This window comes from Vombatus ursinus, unplaced genomic scaffold (genome assembly GCF_900497805.2).
Source record: "Vombatus ursinus unplaced genomic scaffold, bare-nosed wombat genome assembly UNPS02014785.1, whole genome shotgun sequence".
NCBI classification, from domain to species: Eukaryota; Metazoa; Chordata; class Mammalia; order Diprotodontia; family Vombatidae; genus Vombatus; species Vombatus ursinus.
Window position 1 is genome coordinate 9124020 of NW_020954563.1, and position 22371 is coordinate 9146390.

Below are 22371 nucleotides of genomic sequence, written 5' to 3' on the forward strand. Positions count from 1 at the left end.
CAACGTTGGACATCTAAGATCTCTTCCAAAGCCAAGGCCATTTCTTTTTCTTCCTCTTCAACTTCTGTCTGCTACGAAACCAGGCATGAAAACTGCATAAAGGTACTGGAGAATTTCCAACTAAGGGTAAGCTAGAGGCAGGGCCCTTTTTGTATACCCTGGCTCTGATAATTGAAGAAAGAGGCATGACAATAGTTATGAATGTTTGTGCTGGCCAACACCCAATAATTGTTTGGTTCAACGGCACAAGTCTCCATGGCCTTTCCAGACCTCTGTCCTGCTTGTGGAAGCCCATGCAGAGGGCTTTGGCGCCCACCTTCAGCAATGCTGCTGCTGTCTTGATTTCCTTAGCTTCAGAGGAAAGTGCCAGAACTCTTATATTTAGGCATAAGTTCCTTCAGTCGGTACCTGGGAGCAGAGATGCTGTCCACCACTCTCAGGGGGGGAAGAAGCTTTTTTGGAACATCTTCTTTTGCATTAAAGATAGGGTATGAGACTTTTGGTTCCTTCCCTAAACTCTTCAGGTCCAGAACCCCAGACAAAGGTGAATAGAGACACTTTTTTTGGGTCCGGAATGCAGTGAACATCTCATAGGGAGGAAATTTTGTCAAGAGTTTCAGTAGGTCCTTCCGGAAAATGTTCCACGAATTTTCTCTCAAGATCTTCTGGCATATAGTATCATCACTAAAAGGGAGACACAAAACCTTTGTAAGGACAGCTGGTAGACACTCTGGGTTGCACAGCAAGCAGGGGAGCTATTTGGTAGGACACAACTCAGAACTCTAGGGACCCACCTTCATTCATCTCCTTCTCTTCATGGGGCAAGAGGATGCTGGAAGCTAGAAGTCTGGCCAAAAAGCTAACAGGGTTCAGGAGTGGGGAGGGGAGTAGAGTCCCACCTAGAACTGAAGAGAAATTTGGACTAGCAGCTGAAAGGTGAAGAAGGGGATGCCCCATTTGGAAGCAATAGCAAACAAGCATCAGGATTTACCTAGGGAGCCCTCTCCCCCCCAAACCAGCACTTTCCCAAGAGATTCATGTGTATAATTGTAGAGAAGACAGAATAGAAAAAGCTTAAGTATGAGATCAACTTGGAAAAGAGCAGAGATCTGCAAGTCATAGAGGACCACAAGCAGATGCACATGGCAATAGGGAGGGAGAGAATAAGCATTTATGAAGTGCCTACTATGTGCCAGGCACTATGCTAAGTGCTTTACAAATATTATCTCATTTGAGACATTTTAAAAGGTGATCATGGTCCTGGGATGCCCTTTTTACCTGAAGCAAATGAGTCATCCAACAAGAGAGCATTTTGTTTGACAGTTAGGTACCTTAGAGATGGCAGAATGAACTTTCTTGGTCACCATATTCTTGGAAATGGAACTGACCCCACTTTGTGATCTATCCTAGAGTACTGGACAGTCCTTGAACCCTGATGATCCAGCCAATAGCAAGTGATGTGTGTTGAGCTCGTAAAAAAGGGTGGGGGAGGATGGGAGAAGGAGGGAATAGGACAGAGTCTACCTGTGCAGCTCTTTTTATACAGGAATAATAGGTCTAGAGTTCATCAGGAATTTGGGACCTGAGACCACTAAGGGTTCCCATTGGCAGGTTAGTGTGAAGTGTGCTCAACCTGGAGTCTGACCCAACTGTGGTTGGATTGGCCATTTATTACTTTTCACTGATTCAACCATGGTTGGGTTGGCCATTTACTACCAGTGTGACCTTGAGTGAGTGACTTTACCCCTCTGGTCCTCATTTTCCTCAACTATAAAAAGAGGAAGTAGAACCAAATTATCTCTGAGGTCCCTTCTGACTCTAATCTATGATTCTGAGAGATTTTTAGCTCCATTCTAAAATTCTTTGTGGCTAGCTTGCTCCTTACTAAGTCCCAGCATTTACCCATAAGGAGATCAAAGGAAGACACAACATACATGCTTTATTCGAGGCAGCCAGGACTGAGGCATATTAAAAACTTCCTCTTGAGTAAAACTGAAATATTAAGAAATAATATTTTTCTCGAAAGCCCCTTCTACATTCCCAGAAAAAGCCCTTGGAAAAGTGGGTAATAGATCAAAGCCAAAAAGGGAAATGGATTTCATGGTATTTCTTTTTTTTTTTTCAACAAAGAGTTAACTCTGCTCTTGTGAACATCACTCATTCCCCAAACACCTGAAGTGATTGAAGTCATGACCATCTTTCTCCAATGGGAAAGAATATCAATATCTATTGCAGGGAGGAAGTCCCTTTGTTTTACTCCAGGAGTGGGGGAATGGGTGATCCAAGAGGGATGGGACCATGGCTTGGTTATTCAACAAACTGTATTTTTTTTACATATTGTGATTTTTTTTCGTATTCACAATTCCTACAAATATTACCTCAAATCATCTTGGGATAGAAAACCATGTCGGAGGGCATAGGGGACTATGCCAGTTAAAATATCTTCTCTCTCTTTCTCTCTCTCTCTCTCTGTTATAAATGCTTGAATATTAGATTCTTTTGTTAAAACCATCTTAAGTAAGGGAAAATTTGCCTCAGAAAAGGTGAGTGAAATAATTTGGGGAAAAAAGGCAAAATTTCATTTTAGGAGCTGGTCAGAGTTTGCCTGACCACTATGAGCTTCTCAATGATTTGGCAGAATATAATTGCCTAGGCAAATTAGGAAGCAAAATAACTTAAAAGGAATTAGGATAGACTGTACATTTGCAAGTTTTTAAATAAGAAACTAAATTGGAAGTGTTTTACCAGGCAAAATGAGAAATTCTCTATAAACCTGGAAGTTTCAACTCTGATCAAAAGATGAATTTACCATGAATTTGAGAGCCATGAGAAAATTTTGCTAATTTGCAAAAGATGCAATGGAGAAAAAAAGGAAACTCAATCTCAAAACCATTTGAAAAATTATTTGAAAGCATCGAAGTTTGAGGTTACGAAATTAATAGCCTTAGAAAGTGAAATACTGAGTCAATGCAAAGAGATGCAGTTCTAAAATTTGCAAAGATCAGTCTGGGTTAATCAGGATCAGTAACTAAAATAAAAAAGAAATTAGAGATAGTTTTTATACTGACACAGTGTTGGTTTGAGGCTTGATTAAAAGGCAGTGAGAAGTGTGTAAAGGTGCTCTGAAAAGCAAAAAAAAAAAATCTGACATTTCAACTGCATATAGTGGTATTAATTCATTTAGAAGTCAGGTGAGTTAAGTCAGTTTCAGATTCCCTAAAGGTAGGAAATAGAACTAGGAAGTTTTTACTTCAATGGAAACCGTGACAAAGTCCTCATTTTTGCCAGTATCAGAATCTCCAGCAAGGACCAAGTTAGGAAAACAGCAGAGGAAAAATAAAATTTCAGGATTACAGAGATTGGCAGTGTAAGTTTTGCAAGATCCCATTGAAATAAGAGAATAGTGAGATTGGCATGCCTGCAAAACTGTGAACTCGACTTGAAGAAATGCATATTTCTTCCTTAGGGACTTGGAGTTAGTTATTGCTAATGATTTCCAAGTTTAATTTCACAAGTTCTGGTATTCTTGTGGATGTAGAAAAGTAGCAAGAATCATGTAGCAACCTTTAAAATAGAACAATTTAAAATTTGGGTTTATATTGGGTTTGATAAATTAATTGGGGACAATTATTATTTGCAGCAGAGTTGACTTGGGCTCTGAATGGCAACTGCTGGTACCACACATTCTTTGTAGCTTAGAGAGCAGAAGTAGTACCTGCTCTATATTCTGAATGCAACTAGTCAGTAATTCACTAAACATTTATTAAAGATGCCTACTGTGTGACAGGCACTGTACTGGATACAAAAAAAGAAGCAAAAGCTCAAAATTGAATAAGGAAAACAATAATTAAACAAGCTAGATACAGAGTAAATTGGAAATAATAACTTAGAGTCCCAAATTTCATAGGTTATTGGAATGGTTTTTCTGTGTAAAATGATTTGGAGATGCATTCCATTGGGTGAATATTATTGAACCAGGTATAAGTTTTGTTTTGTGCTTATGTTTTAAGTACATGAGATTTTTAAGTTAATGTCATATTTCTAAGGGTTTTTTTAATGTTGTGATTTAGGAAAATATTATATAGAAGTGTTTTATATTTTGGAATGGTACCTGTAGTTTGATTCCTTTATAAAATGAAGAGGATAGCTGCTCTCTGACCTGAATGCTGTTATTCTATAAATTTGGACTATCAGTTATTATTATTATTATTAGGGTTATTAGTTATTATTTGGGCTGCCTTGAGAAGTGTGGATTCCCCCTTGTTGGAGGTCTTCAAGCAAAGATAAATGACCATTTGTCAAATATGTAATAGTTGGGGTATAGATTGGACTAGAGAGCAACTGAAGTTCCTTCCAACTTCCAAATTTTGTGAATCTGTGAATTCCAACTTCAGGAAACATGGCGGGTAGGTTGCATTCTCAAAGTGTGGTCTCAGGATCCCTGGGGATTCCCAGACCCTTCAATGAGTCTTTGAGGTCAAAATTATTTTCTTAGCAGTACTAAGATGTTATTTTCCTATTAAAATACTTCTCCCTTTTCTACTACATGTCTATGTGAGGCCAGATTTTCTTTATATACTTCCAGACAACATATTGTAACAGATTGAACCCAGAAGCAGATAGGACAATCCAACTGTCTGCTATTAAGCCAGACATGAAAGAGATTTGCAAAAATATGTACAATGCCATTGTTCTCACTAAATTTTATTGTTTTGGAAAATATATTTTCATAAAAAGTTATTGTTAACATGTAGTGGGTTTTTTAATTGTTTTTAATGAATTAATAAGTATTTTAAATTTCTGTCAGTTTTAACTTTTAATAGGGTAAACATCAATAGATGTAACCCACATAAGCAAAAACTCTTTGGGATCTTTTAAGAGGATAAAAGGGTCTAGGGGCAGCTAGGTGGCACAGTGAATAAAGTGCTGGGCCTGAAGTCAGGAAAACTCAAGTCCCTTGGGTTCAAATCTGGCCTCAGATACTTACCAGCTTGCTGTGTGACCCTGGGCAACTCACTTAACCCTATTTGCCTCGATTACCTCATCTGTAAAAAAAAAAATGAACTGGAGAAGGAAATGGCAAACCACTCCAATATCTTTGCCAAGAAAACCCCAAATGGAATCATGACGAGTTGGACAGAACCGAAAAGCGAAAGAACAACAACAAATCTTGAGACCAAAAAGTTTGAGAATTGCTGAAGTAAGACATTTTGACCAAAATGTAGACTGCATGAAGGTAAGTAATGTGAAAAAAAAAAAAACTCTGGAAAACTCTAGCCTCCTACTTTAGAATGTTAGCTCCTTGAGGGCAGGGACTGTTTAATGTTTGTCTTCTAACCCCAGCAATAAACACAGTGCTAGGCATATAGTAGCACCTAATAAATACATTAATTGATTGGGCCTGGAGCTTAGGAAAGGGTCCAGAGCTGGATTTATAGAGCATTTAGGTCCTCTCGTCACCAAATCATGGAATTTTAGAGTTAGATGGTCAGCTTCTCACTTGAACATACCATCTCCCCTGAGCTCATCCTGGGTTCTCAGTCCTTTCACAGCCAAACTAGGAAAAGCTGCCTCTATCCTTAGTGCCTCTATTTCTTCTCCACCCACTCACTCAATTCCCTGTCTCTTGCAATCTGGCTTCCAAACTCATAACTCAATTGAAAAATACTCTTTCCGAAGTTGCCAGCGATCTCTTCATTAACAAACCTAATGATCTTTTATCCATCCTCATCCTCCAGAATGCAGCATTTAACACTGGTGACTACCCTCTCCTCCTGGATATTATCCTCTCTGGGTTTTGGTTTTGTTTCCTTACAATATTCTCCCTTGGTTCTCTTCCTACTTGACTGACTTCTCCTCAGTCTCTTTAGTTGGATCACTTAGATCACACTCCCTAAGCGGAACCGTATCCCAAGGCTCTACCCTCCGTTGTCTTCTCTTTTCACTCTATACTCTCTCTCTCTCTCTCTCTTTCTCTCTATCTCTCCTCTTACCTCCTCTCTCCCTCACTTCATCAGCTCCTATGGGTTTAATTTTCATCTCTTTGTACATGATTCATACATATATATATATATATATATATATATATATATATATATGGATGTTTAGAACTGGATGTCCCATAGACATCTCAAATTCCACTAAGTCCAAAACGAAACTCATTATTTCCTCCCCTCAAAATCCCACCTTCTTCCAAACTTTGCTGTTTCTGTCTGGAGTACCAGCATCTTTCCAGTCACCCAGGTTCACAACTTCAGCCTCATCCCTGATATATCAAACCAGTTGCCAAGTCTTGTTGATTCTATATCCCTTAACATTTCCTGTATTTGTTTCCTCTCTACTTTCATAGCCATTACCCTACTTTATCACATCACCTTTTTGACAGTAATAGCTGCCAAACTGATCCTCCTGCTTTAGGTCTCTCCCTTCCTTGATCTATCCTCCATACAGCTACCCAAGTGATTTTCCTAAAGCAGAGGTATGACCAGGTCACTCCCCTACTCAATAAACTCCAGTGGTCCACTATTACCTCTAGGATGAAATACAAACTGTTCTATTTTCAAAGTTATTTACAACCTGATTCCAACTGACCTTTCCAGCTTTCTTATAAATTATTCCCTTTAAGACATTCTAAATTCCAACCAAACTGCTCTTTTTGCTAGTTCTCATGCATAACACTTCTTCTCTCAATTTTGTGCTCTTGTACTGGCAGTCCCTCATGGCTGGAATGTATTCCCTCTTGATTTCTGCCTCTTCAAATTCTTTCAAATTCAATTTCCTTCAAAGCTCAATTCAAACACTATCTCCTACATGAGGTCTTTCCTGATTTCCAACCCCTCCTCCCCCCAAAATAAGCCTGATGTAGCTAAGTATTGCAGTATAGACCATAGGGCCTAGAGTCAAGAAGCGTGTGTGTGTGTGTGTGTGTGTGTGTGTGTGTGTGTGTTCAGTCATGCCTGACTCTTTATGACCCCATTTGGGGTTTTCTTGGCAAAGATACTGGAATGGGTTGCCATTTCCTTCTCCGGCTCACTTTACAGACAAGAAAACTGAGGCAAATAGGGTGAAGTGACTTGTCCAGGGTCAGTATCTGAGGCCAGACTTGAACTCGGGAAATTGAATCTTCTTGACTCCAGACCCAGCAGTCTATCTACTTTGCCATCTAGCTGCCCCTTAGTGTTGAGAAGATCTGAGTTCAAATCCAGCCTAAGACATTTAATAACTATGTTACCCTGGCCAAGTTACTTACAAGTTACAAGTTCTGTCTGCCTCAGTTCTTGCAACTGCAAAATGGGGGTGATAATACCTCCCAGGGTTGTTATGAAGATCAAATGAAATAATATTTGTAAAGCACAGTGCCTGACATATAGTAATAGGCATTTAATAAATGCTTGTTTTCTTCCTTCTCCCTCCACTAAATTACCTTATATTTATTTTGGATATATTTTGTGAATAGTTATATAAATAAATATGTATTTCCCTCAATAGACTTCAAATTCTTCAAGAGTAGGAACTAGTTCATTTTTTTCTTTGTATCCCCAGCACCTAAGCACAACCCTTAATAAGTACTTGATTGATTAATTTATCTAATCAAAACTCCTCATTTTACAGATGAAGAAACAGGCTGAGAGAGAAAGCAAGCAAATGATTCCCAAGGTCTAATAGTTACACCTTTGTTAAAAGACTGTACCTGTTCTGGGTCACGTTTTCAGAAAGTTAATAACTCACATATTTATCTGTAGCACTTCATGGGACAGCTAGGTAGAACAGTGGATAGAGCACTGGGCCTGGAGTCAGGAAGACCTGAATTCAAATGCAGCCTCAGATACTTACTGGCTGGGTGACCCTGGGCAAGTCACTTAACCCTGTTGGCCTCAGTTTCCTTATCTGTTAAATGAGCTAGACAAGGAAATGGCAAACCACTACAATATCTCTGCCAAGAAAACCCCAAAAAGATGTCACAAAGAATAGGACGCAACTGAAAATGACTGAATAACAACAACATATCTTGCTGGTCCCCAGGATGACTTCATGGGTTGTCACAATCCATTCCCAACACTGACCTGGGATAGGCAATCTGCAATTCTTTCACTTTTCCTTTGGTCTCAGCATCCACGAATCCATCAAACATGTCCTTTTTCATGCGAATAAGTGTGGCTCCTCGGCTCACCAATATCATATTTCGCTTATCCTGTAAATTGTCAGGCACGAAGTGTTGGTGCAGGCCCTAGAGAAAGAGAGATTGTCACCCCAAATCACAAACAACAGAATTCTCTGACTGCGGGAGTCCTCCTGAGGGTGTGGCTTCCTAGCAGGCAGAGGGGGGAACTTCGAAGGGGACATAGCTCATTCAGATGTGTAATAATAATAATAATAATTTACATTTATAGAGCATTTCATAAAGTTTGCAAAGCATCTTTTCTCATAAAAACCCTGTGAAGTGGGCAGTGTGAAAAGTATTGTTATTATTATTAAGATTTTACAGATGAAAAAAGCTGAGGCTTAGAATGGGAAGGTGGCTTCTGAGGTCACACGCCTAATTAGCAAGCTGGATCTTGAAACCTAGCCCAGCGACTAAATCCAGTGCGCTTTCCACAGTGCGGGGCTCTGCTGTCTGTCAGGTTCCATAATTTACAATTATAAACAGCGCCGTGTTACCGGTAGCTGGACCCAAGGACTTTGGTAAATACTTCACCAGAATGTCGCCTGGCTCCAGGCGGTGAACCTTCACATAGACGCCCACCACAGCATCCTTTGGGAGTGGTCCGAACTGCGTCATCACCATGGGGCAAGAGATGGGACAAGAGTTAGCGCCGATCCTGAAGCATCTAAAAATAGAAGGATTCAGGGAACCTCTCGTGAGAGATCAGCATCACTGAAACCTGAATGTCCCCCTACGATGTCCCAGAAGGAGGTGAGAACCTTAGGGGACTCAATCAACAAGTATTTATTAAGAAATCTTTATTAATCACTCACCCTCCCCTGCTTCCAGGAGAATTCCCACTTACCCAGAGTTAGCAGACTGAGTTCACCATAAAGAATCCATTTCCATGCATAGCCCGAGGAAACAGAGCTGTGTTTCTTGCTTCATAGTACTCAGAGTTAGAAGTGTCTACTCAAATTACCTTGTATTTCACTATGCAAATTTTGCATTCTATTGCAGAACGTAAGTTCCTTGAGGGCAATTTTTAAAAATTTAACCAAAGGAGTAATAATTATTATTAATCATCAGGGCTACTAGATGGTGAATGGATAAGAGTGCTAGGCCTGGAATCGGGAAGACTTGTCTTCCTGAGTTCAGATCCAGCCTCAGACACTTACTACTTGTGTGACCCTGAGCAAGTCACTTAACCTTCTTTGCCTCAGTTTCCTCATCTGTAAAATGAACTTGAGAAAGAAATCACAAACCTCTCCAGTATCTCTGCCAAGAAAACCCCAAATGGGGTCATAAAAAGTCAGACAAGACTGAAAGGACTGAACAACAACAGCAACAAATTATTAATCATCAAAAGATCAATAATCATTTATTCAGGAGCTAGGATTACAAAGACAAAAGTGACATAGATTCTGCCATTCTGTCAGCAGAAGAGAACAAGGATAAGTTCATATGGCTTATATTCAATGCAATGCTCCATTGGCATGGCTAGGTGGCACATTGGACCTGGCATCAGGAAGTCGTTCAGTCATTTCAGTAATGTCCAACTCTTCACGACCCCGTAATGGGGCTTTCTTGGCAGAGATACTGGAGAGGTTTGCTATTGCTTTCTCCAGCTCATTTTACACATGAGGAAACTGAGGCAAACAAGGTTAAGTGACTTTTCCAGGGTCATACAGCTAAGTGTCTGAGGCTGATTCCAAGCCCAATGATCTGTCCACTGTGTCACCCAGCTGCCCTGGAGTCAGGAAGAGCTGAGTTCAAATCTTGCCTCAGACATTTACTAGCTGCCATGATTCTGGGTGAGTCACCTAGCCTCACTCAAGCTCAGTTTCCTCATCTGTAAAATGGAGAAAATAATAAGACCTGCCTTGTGGTGTTGTTGGAATCAAATGAGATAACTTACATACAGTGTTTTGCAAATCTTAAAAGCTCTTTATAAATGCTAGCCAGTTATTACAGCTTTCAAGAACCTGGGGTCACGTGTATGCAATGATGAGTCATCAGGAGAAGATTAGAGTGAAGTCATTGTTATAATAATCATAATTCCCATTTCCTAACTCCTAGCACAGTGCCTGACATGTAATAAAAGCTTGTCGATTGATTGATCAATTGCCTTAAGGTTCCAAAGTGCTTTCCTCACAACCGTCCAATACAGTTGCCATTATAAGCATTTTTATTTCCATTTTGTAGAATAGGAAATTGAAGCTCTAAAAGATGAAGTGATTTACCCAAGGTCACACAACTAGTAAGTTTTGGAGCCAGGATTCAAACTAAAGGCTCAGCTGACTCCACATTCCCCCACTTCTTTCCCACTGTAACTCATTGCCTTTAACTCTATCACTTTGTCCCTCAACAATAAAAATCCAGAAGTCATGGAGTCACTTCTCCTTGGTGTGTTTCATTTTCCTAGTCTGTAAGTGGGGAAAACAATATCCTTGTAAACATGTACGAGAAAATTCTGAATTGTTCTCCAAAATTCTCCTTTAATTTCCTCAGATAAAGAAAAGGTAGCCATGATGTGATAGGAAAAAAAATTTTTTCCTGGACAATTGGATCAGGAAAATCTCCCAAGGCTTATCAAACACAAAGATTACTGCTTGGATTATCAAACACAAAGATTATTACCTGGATTATCAAACACAAAGATTACTACCTACAAAGATTACTTCTGGAGATTCACATGGAAACATGATACTACCAGGAGCAATGCAGGAAGAACTGTTAACGAATGGGCAATTCTGAGCAAGAAAATGAAGACCTTTTAGGCACAAGGAGGTGTTTTTAACCCTGATGCCAAATGAAGACAAGGGCTTAAGACAAAATTGATAAGATTTGGGAAGCAAACCACTGATGCTGGCTCCAGAAATCCAATAGCTGTCCTCAGACACCAACTTCTTAAAAAGAAGAGACTTCTGGATGACAGTTTAAGATGTAGGAAGTATGGGATGTTGTCCAGGAATGGAATACACCTCATGAGGGCTCTGTGTGTGTGTGTGTGTGTGTGTGTGTGTGTGTGCATGTGTGTTCCCTGAGTTTTGCAAATTGAATTAAAAGGGCTTTAAACTAAAAAGGAAAGAGGGAAGAAAAATGCCTACGTATGTCTAGTACAGATAAATACAATTGAATATAATTACAAGGTAGGAAGAATAACAGTAGAGATGCCCAGAAATTCCCAGGAGACAAAATTCAAGGGAAGAGACAGAAATAAAACCTATGGCCTCAAATGTCTGTTCACCGATGCACAAAGTATTGGTGACAAGCAAAGCAAACTAGAAATCATAACATAAGGAGGCAAATTTGACCTCATGGGTATCCATCATACATGGTAGAATGGGAACTGTAACTGGAATATGCCTCTAGGAAGGGTCCCCAGCTTGCCCTTCCTTATTCAAAAGGAACAGAATAGAGAAAAGAAGGGGGGTAGAATAGCATTTTATATTAGGAAAATATACACATATAGGGAATCCAGGAACTAGTAGAAGAAAGGATAATGGAGAACATTAGGTATAGCATCAACAAGTGTTTATTAGGCAGCTATGTACCAAGTGCTATGATTTGAACTCAGCTCTTCCTAACTCCAGGGCAGCTAGGTGACACAGTGGATAGAGCATTGGGCTTGGAATCAGCCTCAGACACTTAGCTGTAAGACTCTGGAAAGGAAGGGAAGGAAACAAGCACTTATTGAGCACCTACTACGTGCCATGCACTATGCTAAGTAAGCATTTTACAAATACTATTTCATTTGATCCTTACAATAACCCTGAAATCTAAATGCTATTATTTTTCCTATTTTACAGATGTGGAAACTGAGGCAAACAAAGCTTAAGTGATTTGCCTAGAGTAACGTAGCTAATAAGTGGCTGATTCCAGATTTGAGCTCAGGTGGTCCTGACTTCAGGACCAATGCTCTATCCACTTGGCCACCTAGCTGCTTCTGGGGATCTTTCTGAAAGAGGATAAAAAAAAATGAAACAGTCTTGCCCTCAAGTAGCTTACAATCTATCAGAATTTCAGAACAATGGAAGGAGGGAGCTACTGTTGATTAGTGATCTTGTCACAGGAATATAGTTAGCAAATTCTGACAGAGGAAAGACATAAGTTTAGGAAACAGGTCACAAGCCTATCACAAAGGTATGATATAGTAGCGATGGGAGACTAATTATCTGGTTATCTGTTGGATCTCTCTTTCTCTTTCTCTCTCTCTTTCTCTCTCTCTCTCTTTTTCTCTCTCTTTCTCTGTCTCTCTCTTTCTCTCTCTCTCTCTCTATCTCTATCTCTGTCTCTTTCTCTTTCTCTCTCTCTCTCTTTCTCTTTCTTTCTCTCTCTCTCTCTCCCTCTCTCTCTCTCTCTCTCTCTCTCTCTCTCTCTGGCAAAAGGTAAGCAGATAATAATCTCTTAGCTTGCTTGATGACAATTTCATCCTTAAAAACGTAGAGAAAGTAACCAGAGGAGCCATCATTCTGAACCCAACTCTGACAAAGCACTGGTAACTGAAGTAGAGATGATAGGAACCTTGAGGGAAAGTGACTCAATCCATTCTGGAATCTGTGATAGAGACCAGGAAAACTAGATATAATCTGAAATGTACTCTTGATTTTTGGAGATCAGATTTTAAAGGGTTGAGGAAGTGATAGGTCAGATATCATATCTTAAAATTCCACAGAGAATGTTAGACCTAGAGAGATGAGAAAAAAATAAAAGAAGAAACTCTAAAGACATACACATAAACGATTTTGGTGGGGAGGAAAAGGGCAGGTCAATAAAAAGGATCAATGTGGATACACAGGGAACTCACCAACTTCTAATTTATTGTTTTTATTAATTTTTTTCTAGCAAAAATCCACCTTTTCTCTCACCCCCTTCTGAAAAAGCAAGAAAAACAAAACCCTTCTTTATAAGCATAAATAATCAAGCAAAACAAATTCCCACCTTTCAATTCAATTCAAAACATTGATTCCATGCCTACTATGTGCCATGTATAGTTCTAGGTGCTGGGAATACAAAAAGAGCCAAAAGACAGTTCCTGCCCTCAAGGAGCTTACAGTCTAACGGAAGAGACAGCATGCAAGCAAATATGTACAAAGTAAGTTATAAACAGGATAAGTAGGAAATAATTAAAAGAGGGAAAGCAATAGAATTAAGAGGAGTTAGGGAAGGCTTCCTGTAGAAGGTGCAATTTTAGTTGGGACTTTAAGTCAGGGAGGTCAGTAGTTGGAGTGGAGGAGGGAGAGCATTCCAGCCATGGGAGAGAGCAGAGAAAATGCCTAGAGCCCAGAAATGGAGAAATGGATTGTTCATCTCTCCCTCGCTCTATACATACGTACATACACACACATATGTATGCATTAGTCTGCACTCTGACTCCAACTTATGCTTTAAAAGGACATGTAAAAAATAAAAGATATCAATAAAAATTTTAAAAGAAGGAAGCAAGGGCGGGTAATAGAGGATAAATACAAAAGAAAGGTAAGTCCTATAAGGATGTCAGAAATCCTAATGACATGAAGAATGAGCTGTGATGAAGAGTGATAAAGACAAAAAACTTCTCATCTCCTTTTTTGTTGATATCTTTTGTTTTCATATCACATTAATTTTCAAATAATCACAATAATTTTCAAATATAATCTCTCCCTACTCTCACATACAGCAAGCTGTTCCTTGGAACAAAAATCAAATAGAAAGGCAAAAAATGCAGTTCAGTAAAATTAGCCAACACATCAACCATGTTTGGCAGCATAAACAATCACTATTCTCCACTAGGACAGTTTTTAAGCTATCCCTGAGGGAAAGAGGAGGATCCAAGAAAAGATAGGAGCCTGCTGCCCAAGGCACTGATAATACGATGATACAGAGAAGGCTGAACTACATGATTCTTATTTTTCGCTTGTTTTCTTTGTCAAAGAAAATCATCTTTAAACTGGAAATGCCAGAATAAAAATGGCTTAACGGTACCTGAAATCACTAAGACATAGTTGGGTTTTCTATGACTACTATTACAAAAATAATACCCTTCTTTATAAAAAGAAAGGAAGGCAAATAATTGAAGAGATTCTTCTATTTCATGGTTTAGCCATACCTATATAAGAAAAATGATGATGCTAGCTAAATTGATTTACAGATTTAGTGCCAAACCAATTAAACTACCAAAAGTTTGCTTTTTAGAACTAGATAAAATAATGAAAAAATTCATCAGAAGGAACAAAAGATTATGCATCTCAAGGGGGGGGGAAGGTAGAAATGAAGGGGACCTGGTATGACCAGATGTCAAACTATACTATAAAAAAGTAATCACCAAAACTATTGGTTCTGTTTCAAAAAATAGAAAATTTGATCAGTGGAACAGACTAGGCAAGCAATTTAACATAGACGCCTAGTGTTTAATAAAACCAAGAACACAAACTAGTAGGGAAAATACTCCTAAATCAACAAAAATTTCTTGAAAAATTGGAAAGCAGTTTGAGAGAAATTAAGTTTATATCAGCATCTTACGTCATACACCATAATAAGTTCTGAATGGATCTGCAGTCTAAATATAAAAGGTCACATCATTTTAAAAATCAGAGAATAGATGGACATAACTAGCACAACTATGACTATGGAAGGAATTCTTAAGCAAAATAATAGAGATGATCATAAAAGATAAAAGAGACAATTCCGATTACATAAAATGGAAAGTTTTTATGTGAACAAAATCAGTGTAGCTAGAATAACAAGAAAAGTCAATTAAATGGGAGAGCAGGGGAATCCTTTTCCTTCCCAGACTCTTTCCAGTCAAAATGGTCATCTAACTGAACTTGGTGTTCCATCTCACACTTACAACATCATTTTAAGGGCTGTCCCTGTACTTGGAATGCATCTGCCTCAACCTCTACTCCTTTGAATTCTTGATCTCCTTCAACACTCAGATAAGGTGTCATTTCCCATGAGAAGCCTTTCCTGATTACCTTCAGTGTCAGTTTTCTCTCCTGCCTTAGGTTGTATTGTTTTTACTTATCTGTGTAAATGTTGTAACCCCTACCCCAACTCAGTACAATATACCTGCCAATAGATGGGTCTTCCTTGAGAACTGGACTATTTTTCACTTTGGTGTTATATCCCTAGCACCTAACATAGTGCTTTGCACATAAAAGGCATTTAATAAGTGTATGTTTAATTGAATTGGCAAGTCTCTATTTCCCCAGCACCCAGTTCATTATCTCCTGATGGTGTTCCAAGGACAATACTTCAATAGTACATGCTAAATCCCAGGTCAGAGACGCTGTTGTAATGAGGGCACCAGTGGCAGCCGGGCAATTGGATGGGATCTCACACAGGTCCCTTCTAACTCTGAGACTGTAGGACTGGATGCGTCTTTGATGAGGTGGAACTTCCCACCTTTTCCTAACTAAAAGCTGTCTCCCCCAAGAAAGACCTAACAATTTCATGTCCTCCCCTACTCTGAGCCTGGAGCTTCCTCATCTCCCAAACCCTACTCACTTGTCCTGTGATTTCAAGGATTTGAAGCCAGTTGAATTGTGTTGATCGTCTTTGGAACTGTAAGATTTTTCTTCCTGCCTAATCTTCTCCAGATGTGCCATTTTCAGATTACTGAAGTCCATTACTGGGAAGGATTTGAGCTGAAAATCTTTAAATCTTTTCCGGGGAGAGCTTTCTGTTAGAGAAAACCAGATTTCTCTAAGTAAAGCATGAGTGGGTTTCCATTAAGACTGTTAAGTTTAAAATTTTTAAGTGTTAAAAAAAAATCTTTCTATTTAAAAAGACAAGCACAGAAATGGGAAGGAGACATGAAGAAAATAAGCTATTATAAATACTTTGATGCTTTGACAGATTGCCATTTTCATCAAAAGGCATATTCCCTCCTCTGGTGCTGATTGCAACTCATCCTTCCTACTAATTCTGTTCAACTCTTGTCCATGTCCTCCTGGGCATCCTCCACATGGTTTGTTCACCCAACCTGCTAGAGGCCTCTCTGTCCCTCTCTCTCTTTCCCCCCACTGGGAGGCAACAATAGAGTTCATCTTTTTGTTATTCTTTGACCCAACACCTCTCTTTTTATTTTTGTTCTTTTAATTTTTCTTTATTCTGACCTTAACACCAAATAGAACCAAAATTTCCATATACAAAGTAAATCAGATAAAGAGGATTGTGCATGAAACCCTGAATCTCCATTATGTATAAGCTTGCTTTTCCTTTTAGTATATAATAAATTTAACATGTGAATGTGGGAGTGGGGAGGTGCAGCTAGGTGGCATGGTGAATAGCACACTGTGTCTGCAGTAAGGAAGACCTGAGTTCAAATGTAACCTGAAACATTTATTAGCTGTGTGATCCCCTGGGCAAGTCACTTAACCTTTGTTTGCTTCAGTTTCTTTATCTGTAAAATGGGTATAATAAAAGCACTTACCTCCCAAAGTTGTTGTGAGGATCAAATGAGATAATGATTGTAAAGTGCTTAGCACAATGCCTGGTACATAATAAGTGCTATATAAGTGTTAGCAATGATGATTATGATGATATTACTTTCAAAGTTGACCTGCTCATCTACGTCTCCTTTGATTTTCCTTCTGTTCTTTTCTGTGCTTTTAAAAAAAAAAATGCTTCATGGGGATAGCTAGGTGGTGCAGTGTTTAGAACACCAGCCCTGAGGTCAGGAGGACCTGAGTTCAAATCTGACCTCAGACCTTGACACTTACTAGCTGTGTGACCCTGGGAAAGTCACTTAATCCCAATTGCCTAACCAAAAAAAAAAAAAATGCTTCAGTAACCCTAATACATCTCTCTGATGACACTGTTACAGTTATTAATTAATTTTTTGTTACAGATATGGCTAAAGAGTAAGAGTAGGGGTATTTGGGTTATTTGGTTTTTGCTGACATTTAGGTTATAATTTGGAAAAATCATTTTAAGGAAAAGACAAAGAAAAAGGGTCCCTGAGTGTTGAAATCACGAGAAATGCTTAATGATTCCCCCAAAGCTTGGCCTTATTCACCCAAAGAAAGACCTTAGGAGGAAGATATAGCTCTTCCTCCATTGCAAGGGCCATCAGGGATTCTGGGACTCAGTCCCATTCACCCATAGGCTGGGGGGCCTTTAAAGTTGAAGATGAGCGTAGTTCAGCATAGAAACCTCAGGGGGTTCAGTCACAGATGTGAAAAGCTGTAAACAGCTGCCTGTGTGTACAACAGGAGAGAAATGGCAGATCATTCCTCGCCCCTACCCGGAAGCAATGAGGCTGATAAAAATCAGCCTCAGAGATTTTCTAATGGGCCCCTTCACAGCCCTACTGTGGAATTATTGTTGATTACTGATTCTCCGTACATATGGCAAGGGGGATTGTGCAAGACTTCATATCCTAAAGAACTCTCTCTCTGCCCTGCTCTTCTTATGTGTGAGTGTATGCGTCTCTTTTGGGTCAGGGCCTCGGGCACCAGTCCCATTTCTTGCATTTCCAACTAGAAGGTCTGTTTGTCTGTGAATGTTTATGTATCAAGGGGGAAGCTACAAGGGAGAAGGGATGGTCTAAACTGGTCAGATTTCTAGAAGAGGCTGCTAATGAATACTGGGCCCAAACTAATCTGGAGAGAGCTCTTCTGAGAATATAGCTTTGAGGTTCTACCTGTCTCTAAAAGAGAACAAGAGGAAATGCAGTGCCCTCATAAATACAGTATAGGCTCTGGGTCAAATCAAGAGGGATAATAGAGAGTGTGTAGCACAATCCCTTCATTTTGCAGTTGGGGAAACAGAGGCTCAGATGTCTTGCCACTATACAATCCTACCTCTCAGTCACCAGAGAGGGAACCAAGAAGTTATGAAAGGATCAGAAAAAATTAATCAGGGAATGAGAACCAGACATGGTGAATGAAACTCAATTAAAGGAGAATTTATTATGGGTCAGGAACTCTGTGAGAGGTTGGAGACAACCAAGAGAAGCTTATACTCTCCTGGGGGGTAATTGCATGTATATAAATAAGTGCAAAGCACATACAAAGCAATTTGGGGAGGAGGACACTAGCAATTGGGGGCAGGGGTCATAAAAGGTTTCCTGTGGGAGGTACCACTTGTCTTGAAGAAGCGTTTAAGAAGTGGAGGGAAGGGGGCAGCTAGGTGGCTCAGTGGATAGAGCACAAGCCCTGAAGTCGGGAGGATCTGAGTTCAAATCCGTCCTCAGACCAAACACTTGACACTCACTAGCTGTGTGACCCTGGGCAAGTCCCTTAATCCCAATTGCCTGAAAAAAAAAAAGAGAAGAAAAAAAGAAATGGAGGGAAGGAAGGAGTACCTTCCAGACATGAAGGACAGTTTGTTCAAAAGCATGGAGGTGCCACTGGTTGCCATGCAAAGTCCAAGGAATAGCAAGGTGGGCAATTTGACTGGAATGTTAAGTACATGAAAAAGAGGAGTGTGAAAGAAGCCTAGAAATGTAAGGCAAGAAATAGAATTGTAAAGGGCTTTAAATGAAGAACATAGATATAACAGATCATATCTCCTGTGTACCCCCCTCAAAAGAACAACAGTTGGAAAGAAATTGTTAAATAGAAGTTGAGTGACTTGGGTTCTAATTCTGGTTTTGCCTTAATTCACTGTGTGACCTTGGGAGAAATATCAACCTATCTCTGGGTCTCAGTTTCCCCATCTGTAAAAGAGAGAATTCCATAAAGTGAAAAGGGATGGTTCAGGAGGCACTGGGTTCCCCTCTCCCTGAAAACCTTCAAGGAAAGGTTAAATGATCTCTGGGTTGGGAATGTTGTGAAATTGAATTCTTGGTCAAAGACAGATTGGATTAGATGGTATTTGAAGTCCCAGACAGCTCTGAGATTCTACAACTCTGGTTCTGTGAGAGGTTTGATTGTGATGGTCTCTAAGGGCTTTCATTGTCAATATTCTCTGACTCTACCATGCCCGAGGCAGGAGGCTAGAGTTTATTTCTGCTAAGCCTATTCATTGTCAGATTTTGGAAGCCCAGGGGCACCCTAGCCACAGCTAACAATTCTATGACTCTACCAAAGTTCCGAGTGTCCAGAAGGCTGTGTTCCAATGGCGTCGGCAGCTGCCATATCCACTTGTAGTAGGAGGGACAAGTCGAAAGATCCAACAGCCGGATGACATCACACAGGCCCTAAATGTGTCAAGGAAAATGGTAAGGTGAATTCCAGAGACCTGGGCCCATCTAGTTCTGGTGATGAGCTTAGATATCAGGTCACTTTGGAAGGGACCCAGGAACTGAGTTTTCAAAGGGCACATTTCAAGATTCAAAATAGGAGGTATATGATTGTAATGGAATATTATTATAAGCAGTTGCTATAAGAAATGACAAGCAGAATGATTTCAGAAAAACCTGGAAACTCACATGAACGGATGCAGAGTGAAATGAGCAGAACTGGGAGAACATTGCACACAGTGATAGCAATACTGTACAATGAACAACTGTGAATGATTTAGCTATTCTTAGCAGTGCAATAATCCAAGACAATCCCAAAGGACTCATAATGAAAAATTCTATCCATCTCCAGAGAAAGAACTGATAGAATCTGAATACAGACCACAGCATACTATTTTTCACCTTCCTTCTTTTATTTTTTTGTTTGAGTTTTCTTCCACAACATGACTAATATGGAAATATGTTTTACATGATTGCACATGTAACCTACATCACATAACCTGTATCAGATTCCTTACTGTCTCAAGGAGGGGGAAGGGGAGGGAAGAAGGGATAGAATTTGGAACTCAATTTTTTTAAAAAATGAATGTTAAATATGTTCTTACATGTAATTGAGGAGAAAATGAAATATTATTTTTTTTAAAAGATTCAAAATAGGAAATAGTTTTATACCATTGGAGATGCAGCACAGCATGGGGGAAAGGGGATTGAGTTTAAAGCCAGAAGACTTGGGTTCCAATCCTAACTAAGAATGAAGGACAAACAAAAACTGTGTATCCATAGGGAAATCATTTCATTTCTCTGAGCCACAATTTCTTCTTCTGTAAAATGGAGATGATAACAGTTGTCTCCCCCACAGAATGTCATACAGGAAGTGCTTTTTTTGGTCATTTCTTTATGGGACTCAAAGGGAACCGTCACTGTGCTTCCCAATGAAATCCACAGGCTTCAGAACCACCAGGGCGCCATCTAGTGGCAAAGACTCTGGAAGGCTTACGGCAGAGTCTCCAAAGTGGGGGTCTGGGGTCTCCAGGGCGACGGTCGCCCGACAGCGGAACCCACAATAGCCAATCGTGGGATCTGTCTCGCAAACAACTGTGACACCAACACCAGATCCCCCTTCCCCTCCTCCCGCAATGCAAGCTCCCAACCTCTTCCCTTCTGAATCCCGTCCCCAGGCGGTCATAGCATGAGCATTATCCTGGCACCCACTTACTGCACCTGGGGCCACTGGGAAAATTCCTCACTCTAGTCCTTGCTTCCTCTCCGACCCCCTCCCCTCATCCCCTCCAGGGTACTGATCTATGAATAAGAGCCCTATCTCCCTCCTTTTTGTTTTAGATGGGACAGAGTGAGAGGCATTGGCATGGATGATCTATAATCTGTTAAGGATCCCATAATGTAATCATTACTCTCAAACCTACCCCTCAGCAGAAAATTCCTACTGTTGTCAGATACCACCATCCTTCCGGTCACCTGGGCTCATAACCTGATGATATTCTTGATGAGTCATTCTTCTGCATCCCTCATAGCCAATTAGGACGCTACTGAAAAGGCCAGGCAAAGGATGATGACGTCCAACAGAGAGGATATGTGGAGACAGAATCAACAAGATTTGGCAACTAATTGGCTTACCTGCTTTATCTCTGCACTCAAATCTATCTTCCACATACAGCTGACAAAGTAATTTTCCTAAAGCCTAGGTCTGATCATGTTACTGCCCTTCTCAATAAACTTCGGTGGCTCTCTATTGATTCTAGGGTCAAGTATTATTCTCTATCTCATTCTGAATGTCTGCTTTTGTGTGTTTAAGAATATACATCATTATTAGTATCATAGTACCTGCATATAGAATTTATAAATAAGTTAATGAACACACATTGTGAGTGCAAGCTTAAAATCTTTTTTACTTGTAAGAGTGTGTGATTAAAAAATGTTTGGAGGCCACTGGTTTGGAGAACTCAACTCAATTCATGGAGCTTTTGTTAAATGCCTATTACAGGTGAGGCACCAGGCCAGGTGCTGAGGATATCTATCCTCAAAGAGTTTATTTCTTCTGGGATGAATGAGTAGATGTTATTAATATAAAGTTGTGAATATGAGCAGGTAACTTAAATTTCAATCCAATAAATATTGATTAATGATATGCCAGACACTGAGCTAGGTGCTACAGTTACAAAGACAAAAACAAAACAATTTTGCCCTCAAGGAGCTTATGTTCTACTAGTGGGACAATAGTATATACACAGATTAGGTAACTACCAAATACTTTCAAAGTAAAGACAAAGTAATCCAAAGGTGGGGGAGAAGACTATCAACTGGGGGTCAGGGTGAAGGAGGATCAGGAAAAGCCTTTTGTAGAAGATGACCCTTAGATCCCTGGAAGGAGCTAGGGAGGCACAAGTGAGGAGGGAGAGCATTCCAGGAATGGGGTATACCCTGTGCAAAGCCCTGGTGGTGGGAGATGGAATGGCACACATAGAGAGCAGCAAAGAGGCCAGACTGGAATATGCAATGCCTATTTTCGTCTCTCAAGTTCCTTGACCCCTTATCATATCAGTGATCACGCACTGCCAAACCTCAGCCTGGGATGAATCCCACTATGTGATGCCTTTGTTCCTACACATGTGCTGATGAATGAAGCTGGAGAAAATCATGAAACCGTAATGACTGGATCCATTACAAATTTATGTTACATAACCTCAAATGACGCAAGTTCTTTGTGCTTTGCATTTTCCATCAGATTAAATAAAGTCTGTTCTACATTTTAGTACTGTGTGTGTGCACGTGCATGCGTGTGTGCGTGCGTGTGCTTGTATGGACATTAGGGACCCTCTTCCTTTTAGGGGAAGACTAGACACAAGCCAGATTCTGATGTTCTGAGAGCGAAGGCAAAAGTTCAGTCTATCCAACAAAAGCAACCCTTTTATACCTGCTGCCTATTAATTCACCACCCCACTCACCATAGCAGCTTTTCTTCCAAATCTTCTCACCTCCCCTCAAACCTCTCGTGACTCCCCCTTACCCCACCTTCTCAGCAGATTGTCCTCTCTAT

At 40.0% G+C, this 22371-nt stretch overlaps 1 protein-coding gene across 1 annotated transcript in view; it reads right to left on the reverse strand.

The window, feature by feature from the left end:
• Positions 1-353: 353 nt before the first annotated feature.
• The window catches only part of CNBD2 (cyclic nucleotide binding domain containing 2), a 72526-nt gene continuing 50508 nt past the window's right edge, over positions 354-22371 (reverse strand). Inside the window, 5 exon segments of the mRNA XM_027867045.1 lie at positions 354-684; positions 8064-8227; positions 8696-8828; positions 15635-15809; positions 19160-19274. Coding sequence (XP_027722846.1) covers positions 354-684; positions 8064-8227; positions 8696-8828; positions 15635-15809; positions 19160-19274 — 918 coding nt within the window.